This window comes from Nuphar pumila, chromosome 9 (assembly GCF_984573655.1).
Source record: "Nuphar pumila chromosome 9, dmNupPumi1.hap1.1, whole genome shotgun sequence".
Classification (NCBI taxonomy): Eukaryota; Viridiplantae; Streptophyta; class Magnoliopsida; order Nymphaeales; family Nymphaeaceae; genus Nuphar; species Nuphar pumila.
The window spans coordinates 98,467,211-98,477,037 of record NC_143257.1 but is presented as its reverse complement, the minus strand read 5'-3'; the positions used below and the strand labels follow the sequence as shown (position 1 = coordinate 98,477,037).

The 9,827-nt window shown below is 38.6% G+C and overlaps 1 protein-coding gene across 2 annotated transcripts; it reads left to right on the top strand.

Annotated features, from left to right (window-relative positions):
- Positions 1 to 5,858: 5,858 nt before the first annotated feature.
- LOC149828742 (protein phosphatase 2C 51-like) lies at positions 5,859 to 8,431 on the top strand. Of its 2 annotated transcripts, none has more exons than XM_090016952.1 (4): positions 5,859 to 6,494; positions 6,849 to 7,163; positions 7,354 to 7,412; positions 7,640 to 8,431. In XM_090016952.1, exons 1-4 carry the CDS (start codon positions 5,970 to 5,972, stop codon positions 7,905 to 7,907), a joined length of 1,167 nt encoding a protein of 388 aa, XP_089873078.1. In that variant the 5' UTR covers positions 5,859 to 5,969; the 3' UTR covers positions 7,908 to 8,431. The 2 variants fall into 2 exon arrangements, with proteins under 2 accessions (XP_089873078.1, XP_089873077.1); XM_090016951.1 differs by having other exon boundaries at positions 7,354 to 7,459; positions 7,640 to 8,428.
- Positions 8,432 to 9,827: the final 1,396 nt, after the last annotated feature.

The following is a 9,827-nucleotide window of genomic DNA, read 5'->3' as shown; positions in this document are numbered from 1 at the left end:
TCACCACCAAAACCAATTCTTTCATACTCAGTCAGATTTCTCTAATTGGGGCATTTTTATAGCCCAAATTTGGTATGTTTTTCTTTGCTACTAAGCTCAGCTTTCAACCGACTTAGTAGCAAAGATGGGCATCTGTAAACACCTCAAATTTTTCTTGTTCATTCTCAGACACTCCTCTTTCACAGATGCCAACCCTGTAGATTAGTGTAGGAGTCTAACCCTAGGTCGATCCTACTTTAGGTGTCATTTCACCTCCTTTTCATCAATAAAATTACTATTTTACCCCTAAGTCACCTTAGACCCTCGTGAGTCAGACCTAATTAAGCTCATTTTTAAGTTCGCAAGATTTAGAATGTTTGTCTTTCCTTGCTCACCTGAGCTCACGATGAGTAAATCCTATTCATTTCTGATCATTTCAGCTAAAATTGGTTCATCTCTCGAGAAATGAGCTAATTTCTAACTCAAATTCTAGTCAATTTTCCTAGAGTTAGTTATTTTCAGTCGACCCTATTCCTCTGAGTCTAACTTGAGCTCACCAAGAGTTCAAGTGGTCCAGTTTCAGTTCAAATTCGTTTTACATACTGTTAGAGTTCACTTTAGTCCATTTTAGCTCATTTCAGCTGAAATTGAGCTAAGTCCAGTCAACCTAGCTAGTGTTTACGCTCTAGATTTAGTTCATCTCAGTATAACTGACCTTCATTTTAGCTCAAACCCAGTACATTTTTTTAATCCACCTCACTCCAATGTGCATTTCTCATAATTTCTTTGAGAATTGTGTCATTTCTTGATCATCCAGTCTAAGAGTTTAGTTGAGTCAGTCTCTTTTTAGTTTATCTGAGTTTAGAAACCCTAGAATCCAATTCAACTCAGTTTAAACCAGTTCAAACCTCATTTTCCAGTGTCAGTCATTGCTCGGCAGGGGCAAAATCATTTCTCAGAACATTTTATTCAGAACATTAATTCTATCATTTTCCCAAGCTGGTACAAGTGCCAATCTGGGCTCAGATCAATTCCTTCTCTGAAATTTTAGCTATATCCGAGATCCAATTCATATTTGGATTGGATCCAACATCAAATCTGATATCCAATACCCAATTTTAATTCCCTGTCTCTGCCAGTGGTTTGAGTCTTCAAATCCCTCATCCAGGGTTTGCATTTTATATGTCATCGCATGTCATTTCATGTCATTTTATCGCATTACATATCGTTGCATATCATTTTCGAGATGTAGCATTCTTGTTTTCAAAATATCAAATCCAGACTCGATTTTAAAACCTTTCTTTCGAAACTAATTTTGAAAACCTAGGTTTTAAAACCAATTTTTGGCATTTGGTTAACCCTCAGAGCTTTATATTCCATTATTTCAAAAGTATTTTCTTAGAAAAATGATCTAGATTCGTTTTAAACTTGATTTTTAAGCTAATTTTCAATTTTCTTCAAGTGAGGCCCACCCTGCAGGGGGGCGCCAACCCTAATTTTTTCATCTTTATTAAATTTTATTTTATTTCCATGTTTTACTTATTTCAAATTACCAAAATTTTAGTGGATCTATGTGTCTTTTAAAGCTTTTTAAAAATCTTGTTTTTAACCCCTTTATTTTATTTTTTTAAAATTGCTTTTGAAAACCAAATGGGGCCCATATAGGTGGCACCACATTTGAGGGTATTTAAACTCATTTAGGTTTAGTTAGTGTTTTAATCAAGTTGTAGTTTCAAAAGTCAAGCCAAAGCCCATTAGGACTCTCTAGAAAAAATCCCCCTCCCCCCCCCCACCCTTTTATTGTTTATCTCTTTTAATTAAGAGAGTTCTGACTAGATCGGAACTCTCTAAACCTAAGCCACTTTTTTTTTTATAAACAGAGCCTATAAGGGGGTCGAACCCCTCATGCCTTTGATGCTTTCTCATGCTCTCTCTCCCTCTTTTCAGCCCTCTCCTCTCCTCCAAGTTCCAGCAGCCTCCTCCATTAAAGTCCAAGGTGAGTTTCTTCTTCCTTTTCCTCTTATTAGTTTTATTTATTTTTTATTGATTTTCCCTTGAATCCACCATTGCCACCCCCTTGTAGTAAGCTTTTTCTTTCTTTTTACATTCAAGGAATCATGTGAGAGCTTCAAGAAGATGATCAGTTGAGCCATGATCAATTTTTTTTTTATTTTATTCCGTGAATCATGCTTATATATTGTTTATTTTGTTAATGCCCAAAGAAATATGGTGATTCAACCTTCTATATGTCGAATCCCTCTTCTTGATGGCAAAATTGTTTTTTGGTCCATACTCCCTGAATTTTATTTTTTATTTTTGATGTATTCATGCTTATTTTTAGTTATTTATCCATCCAATCATGATTCATGGCCTTAGCTACACGTTTTATTGCTTTTAGCATGCTTAATTAGGTTTCTTTTTGTTGTAGGTTTTTAGATTTCACAGTCGTCAATTCTGGTTGTCTGTTTATGCTATTATTTTACCTATTTGTATTCATTATTTAAATATAATTTTTTTGTAGTAGAATCATGCATATGTCTACGGTTTTTAGTAAAAAAATTAGATTTTTTTGAGTTCTGCAACCCTATTTTAAAAAATCCAAGTCGAAACCTGTTTTCTGCATTGTTAAAATGCTATGCAGAAACATGTGCTACTTGTTGGGGTTATATCTTTCTAACCAGAGATCATATTTTAGATTCGTAAAAAGCGATGTCTTTGCCAGAGTGTCTAGTTTAATCTGTGAAATTTTTGTAATTTTATACGGTTTTTTACTATTTTATTTTTATCTGACATCAGAACCTGTGTTTCTTGAACCGACAAGCATGGTTCAGATCTAGGTTCATCTTGCCGGAATGATTTTTCCCTCACTAGAGATCATATTTTAGATCCGTAAAAAGTTACCGATCCGTTTGTGTGTCTACTTTCTATGGTATGATTTTTATGAATTTCTATCATTATTTACTATTTTTTTAAAACCCAAAATCAGAGTCTTTGTTTCTTGAATCGTCAGTCATGATTAAAACTCTGGTTCATCTTGCAGGAACAATTACTCCCTCATTGAAGATCGTATTTTCAATCTGTAAAAAGGGTTTTTTTTATAGTCATATCTTGTTTATCTCTAGAAAAATTTGTAAATTTTGATGACTGTTTGCTATTTTTCCTTAAACTCGAAACCGGGTATGTCTTTCTTGCATCGTTATGCATGGGCCAGAATCAAGTGCATTTTGTCAAAGTCGTATCTCTCAAACCAAAGATCGTATTCCAGATCTATAAAAAGAGTTATTTTTATTGATTTGTGTAGTTTATTTTTGTCAATTTTTATAAATTTTCATATCTATTTGATATGTCATTTTGGTCTGACACCGTGATAGGTACGAACAACTGGTAAAATAAATTATTTTTTTATTTAATATTTATTGCTTAAATAATCATAAAAATTGTTTTTCAGTTACATATTGTTTTTAGGGTCATTAGCTGTGTCTATGTCAATTTTCATGATTTTTGTAAGTCATTTGATAGGTTATTTAGTTGTTTTATAAAAACAGGATGCCCGCAGAGTTCTGATTCAATCGAAATATGGACAAATTTCATCTTTTTACATATTTTATTATTTTCATACATTGTTTTCATGATTTTTGAATTTGACCATATTCATAATCATGCTAGGGTTCTCTCCACCCAATTTAGCATTGTGTTGAATTCGCTTGATCCCTAAATTAACCGCATTAGAAAGATCATTTTTGAAAAACCCTGTTTTTAACCTTATTTTGTAAATAATATCAATTTTCAAGGGTGTTTTGGTCAATTTTCCCTCAATTCTGAATTTCTAATTTATTTACTTTTATTATTTATTTAGACATACATCATCCATTATGTTATTTAGAATTTTTATTTCAGAAAGGCACAGGAAAAGGCTTATATCTAAATAAATCCTTCAATTTCCAGATATTGTTGGATAAATCTAAAAAAATCCTACATATTTCTACTAACATGTTTGCTAATTTTGCAGAAAAACTCAAGATTAAATTTTCTTTTATTTTTCCTTTTTCTTTTCTTTATTTTATTTTAATTATTGATGTAAATTATAATTATAATATTGGAATAAGAACAATTTTCTTTCTACTTAGCTTCGGTTGTATTTGAATATAGTTTAATTTGATATTAAAATTGCTATGGCTTGTCATTCATGCATATTTTAAATTTTACAATAGTCAATACAAATTGCATATGCATTTGCTTTTAAGAAGTTGATAAACTTAGTGAAATTCGTATCTCTGACCATAGTCAAAATGCAAATAAAACTCAAATTTTTTATCTTCTTTTAAGTTACAAACAACCTACACTCTTAGGCTATCTTAAAAAAGTATTGCATATTTTCAAAAGCTTTTCAAGATATTTTTAAAACCTTTCTTTTAGGATTTAATGGGATAAATTCAAAGCATATTCATGGTCATAGTCAGGGATATGTGGCAAATTTATTTTGTTCAAATTCTATAAGCTACATAAAATCCCTTTATACAAATTCAATTTCTAAAAGAAAGAATATTTCTCAAAGATTTTCCGAACTTCCTTCCTCCCAATATGATTTTTATAAAACCATATTTCATTCATCACATAGGTTAGTCGACATCATTGTCTGAGTCCCTTTTCCTCAAAATCGATTTTTTGAAATTCTTCAAGTTTGGCTCATGATTTTCAAAGTTTTTCCTTTTCTAAATACTTTTCAAGTCTGAGCTCACGATTTTCAAGTTATTTCTCTCTAAGTATTTTCAAGATATTCGAAGCATACATCATGTTTTCAATCTTCATTTTCCAAAGTTCATAGCGTATGCCTGTTTCTTTGTGTATCTAGAAAATAGAATAACGATTTAGAGAGTTGCGCAAAGCAAAGTATAGGATTGATCATTGGTTCAATTATCCCCGGTTATGACGTTAGAAACGGTTGAACCTCGTACCGACCAGCGAGTCTCATTCTACAATTTTTTTTCATATTTTAAAACAGAGGCGAGTTATTTTCAAAACTTTTTCAAAAGCTCAGTTGACTTGCAAAAATAAAATTTTGTAATAATAACAAAGACCAGGAGCCCACCATCAACATTAGCACGCCCAACGACCTCCTGCTAGATGGGGTCGATTGGCGGAGGCTTGATCCACTAGCGATGAGTTGCATCTCACCGCCCCTTGTCTCCCTTCTCTCATCACTAGCGAGCGAGGGTGGGAGATCCCTTCAGCTGGCTGCCATATGGAGACTTGGAACTTGACGGACGGCCGGGATCACCCTACTGGCGGGAGCCCCAACCAAATCTCCATTAAAGATGATGGTGGAAGAGGGCTCCTCTGATTCTCACTCTCCCGGGGAACCTCCACCTGATGAGACACGAGTGGAGCAAGTTCATTGGCCAATTGGTTCTCCACTGATTCATTGGGTTGGGCCTGCCTCCGAACCGAGCTCCGAACAGGTTTGAGTCTTGTTTGAACAATAACACTAGCGGTTTCATTCCTTCAAAACCAACCGGGTCCGTACCCAAACTCAACGATTCTAGTCCTTCATCTTATGCTCTTCTCTATCGGACCCAAACGCTATCCGAATCTGTCCTAACACCACCCTAAACCCATCAGTACTCCGTCTCAACAAATATAAAGACGAAACCTCGACCCGATTCGCAATGCGTACCGGGCAATGTGCCAAGACGATCCGCTCCAACCAAGCTAACGGAGTCTGCTGGTAAAGAGATAAGGCAATGGGATGAAGCCGCGTGTCTGATAGGTCGCCATCAGCAACGTGGCAACATCTGATACAGCAAGCGACAGTGGACCGACGCTTTTTCATTCTCTCTCATGCTTTATTTCCTTTTCGTGCTAAATTTTTGGGTGCGTGAGAGATCGAACCATCGGCTCACACGTGTCAAGACCTCCTCCCTCTTCTCCCCCATTTATCCATACACATACGCACAGCTCTCTCTCTCTCTTCCCGTAACCCCTGGCGCCGGATGGGCGAAGAGAAATGCTCGGAAGAAAGCCATTCTCCGGCAGAGTACGATCGGAAAAGGGGGAGCGACCCGCCGTCTCCGGACGCTCCGTCGACAAGCGACGACGACGCTGGGGGTTTTAGGACGGACTCAAGCTCCCTCTTCGGCTCTGACGAGAGCCGTTGCACCAGCAGCTCCGGCTATATCTCCGGTGTCCTCACGGCCGACCCGGAAGATCTCAGGCTGCTCCTGATCCCTGGCATCTCGGTGGCCGGTAAGGAGCAGAGCGCGAAGGCGGGGGAAGAGGAAGGGACGACTGTGGTGGCGAGGTCGATGTGCGTTGGGCGGAGCGGCTCCGTCTCGTGGGGATGGTCGTCGATCGTCGGGCGGAGGTCGGAGATGGAGGATGATGTTGCGTCCGGCCCGGAGTTCCTCAGCCTCCCGTGCAAGGCCTTCGGCGGGTGCACGGCCGCCGGGACGGCCGGATCCGGCGAGCCCTCGCCGGTGTTCTTCTTCGGCGTCTACGACGGACACGGCGGCGCCCAGGTCCGCTCCATTCGACTCATTTTCTTTTACCGTGCTTTCCTCCAGATCAAATGCTGAGAAAAATGTTTTTCACTTTTCATTTTTTTTGTTTATTCTTTTCTAAATCTGAGGTCTCTCCATTTTGTTCAAATCTAGTCTTTTTCTGCATCAAGAAAAAAAATGGTTGAAAATCAGTTTCTTGTGTATCTTCTCATTTTCTTATCTCAGTTTTCTCCTAAAAGAAAATAGCTGAAACTCTTTTTATCATTTGTTTAAAATCTAAAACCTCCATTTCGGCATCAAGGAAATGGTGGGAAAAAAACTCTTTTTCTTTTTTCAAATAAATATTTGATTTTCTTTGGGGGGGTTGTGTAGGTAGCGAGGTACTGCCGGGAGAGGCTCCACGCCGCGTTGGCGGAGGAGTGGGGGAGGAGGACGGAGATGGACGGGCGGGAGGACGCCACATGGAAGAAGAGGTGGAAGGAGGCTCTCACAGGGAGCTTCGCACGGGTGGACGGCGAACTCGCCGGCGAATCCACCGGAGGCGAGCCGATCGCGCCCGAGATCATCGGATCGACGGCCGTCGTCGTCGTGCTTTCTCGGTGTCAGATCGTCGCCTCGAATTGCGGCGACTCACGGGCCGTGCTCTGCCGCGGCGGCCAGGCCATCCCTCTCACCTCCGATCACAAGGTTTGTGGTTCTCCTAGTCAACTCATTTTCCCTCTTTTTCTTGATAATAAGAAAAAACAAAAACGCGTTTGATAGAACTAAGATTCTCCCGAATTAATATTTTCCATTTAACTTTTGCTTAGAAATCCAGATCTTACTCGGATCATCTCGAGCTAATCTTTTCCATTTTGCCTTTTGAACGAAAATAAAGCCGGATAGAGAAGACGAGCTTGCCAGGATTGAAGCGGCCGGAGGGAGAGTGATAAATTGGTACGGACCTAGGGTTAACGGAGTCTTAGCGATGTCGAGAGCTATAGGTTTGAACGTTTTGCGATTTTCTCGTTCTTTTTCCGTTTTCGCTTGTTACTTCAGTGATTTTTTTCGTTTCGTCCCCGTTTCATTGATATCATTTCCCGTTATTTATTGGTTTTCTTGTTACTTTCCCGATTTTGGCCATCCTTTCATGATATTTCTTGCGATTTTTTTTCTCGGCACAGGAGATCGTTACCTGAGGCCGTGCATCATACCGGATCCGGAGGTCACGTTCACGGAGCGATCGGACGACGACGAGTGTTTGATCGTGGCGAGCGACGGCCTCTGGGACGTCCTCTCGAACGACGAGGTGTGTCATGTAGCCAGAACCGGCCTCCGCAGGCTGAGGCGGTGCTCCGCCGCCCGGGAGGAGGGGGGGCCCTCACCCTCGCCGGCGCAGGCCGTCGCCGATCATCTCACCAGCCTCGCCTACCAGCGCAGCTCCTCCGATAACATCTCCGTCATCGTCGTCGACCTCAAAGCCAAAAGATACCGGCGACGACAACCCGATCCGCCGGCTGCAGCTTGAGATGCGGAGAAAACGGAAAGAATCGTTCTTTCCGGCGAGGTTGAGCCTGTGGAGCGCCGTTCGCCGGTAATTTTTTTGAAATATCCGCCGGGGACGACGCCTTGACGTCTCGCTTGTGATATCTTTTCCCTCTTTTTTTCCATCCCTTTTTCCCTCATTTTTCCTTCGAATCCTCTCAGCGTTTTTTTCCCCCTTTTTGGATGGAAGGAAAACAAAAACGTATAACATGTAAAGTTGTGTAAAAGTTTTTACCGCGATAAAATTCTTCACTGTAAAAAGTGTAAAAAGATTGTTCCGATTAACACTTTCGGACGACTCTCCTTTTCTTTCTCGTCTCCCTCTTCTCAGTTCTCACCCCTGCCGCTCCGATATTTTCTCTAGGGTCAAATTTTTACTTTTACGGGCGGGTAAAAGCGAACATGGAAAATCTTAGCCATTGATTAAACTTTCTCTCTTAGATCCTTTGACAGGTGCCTAGCTGGCCTTTCGTGGTATTTATAAAGGACCCACGAGAAGGTCAAATTAAATGTCGGTTTTCACATCGGAATCTTCAGGACACGTAGCGTCGATGGCAACCCAATGCGCATGACACGACATACTTTCTTTTTTTGCTACTCGTTATACTCGTTGTTTTAGGACTTAATCAAGGGATTCAGTTCTGTGACCTTGGCTGGTGGTCAAGGTTTCATTCCAATTATTGTCAAACCCCTTGCATTAATTAAAGCAATGGATAAAATGCAAGATCTAAGACTTTTTTACCCTTTGCCCAGCCGAAGTTGGGCTATTTTTTGAGAGCAAGAGTACGCTATAGGTTTTGTGAGTTTATATTATTAGGAAAGTGATTGCCAGGCAGGCTTAGTCAGTGCAAATCCTGAAGATGGTTTCTTTATCCTTCGTGAGAAAAAAAAACATTAAGGGCATAATTAAAAGAAAATGTTCAGAGTTGCATCATAGAGCGGAGGGGTGCAGTGCTGGGACAACAAATCGGGATGGGCTTCTTGATGCGTGAGGCCTGTAAGTTCTTGAAATATTAAATAAATAAAAAATTAAACTTATCTTCATGTTAAAAATATGCTTTTATCTTTTAAAATATTAAATTTTGAGTATTTTATATGATTAATTATATCTTTTTGACCAATAAGGGTAAATTGATTATTTTTATAATATTTTTAAATAAAATATTATTAAATTATTCAAATTGTCCTGAAAATTAAATGTTTTAGAGGGTCACAAATTCACCTAGGTGTTTTCATTTTCAGTGCCTTTTGAACATAACTAATGCATTTTGGTGATTTTTAAAAGAAATTCTAATGAAAGGTATTTTGGTTATAAAATAAATTATGAGAAATATATTAATTGAATAAATTATTATTTTATAAAGTATCAAAACCCTCAAATCATTTAAAATTAGATGATTAATTAATATGAATAAAACATAAGAAACAAACTTGAAAAAAAAATTTGAGGATTTTATAAGTGACATGAACTCTATACGGGTTGGACCCAATTAGGTTGACCCAAACATAAATTTTTAAGGATTTTTCATAACAAAATGAGTATTATATTTTATTTTTATCATGGCTTGGTTTTAAAACAATTTTTTTTTCTAAAAATAAATTGTTATTTGTCAAATAGGTCTAGGTTTTTAATTTTTATTTTATTATTTTATTATTTTATTATTTATTTTTATGTCCTTTGGTTTGGGACCAAACCGGACCCAACACCCTACACTCAACAAAAAAAAAAGGAACACGAAACCCGTAACCCTCCCCCCCCCCCTTTACGAACCCTTCCACATTTTCCTCTTTCGTTCTCCCATTCCACCCCATCTGACGGCTCACGCA

Excerpts from the sequence above, each read along its gene's own strand:
- LOC149828742 (XM_090016951.1), top strand. The coding sequence starts at position 5,970 with ATGGGCGAAGAGAAATGCTCGGAAGAAAGCCATTCTCCGGCAGAGTAC. Across the intron at positions 6,495-6,848 it reads ACGGACACGGCGGCGCCCAG|GTAGCGAGGTACTGCCGGGA; the intron begins GTCCGCTCCATT and ends GGGGTTGTGTAG. Across the intron at positions 7,164-7,353 it reads CTCTCACCTCCGATCACAAG|CCGGATAGAGAAGACGAGCT; the intron begins GTTTGTGGTTCT and ends ACGAAAATAAAG.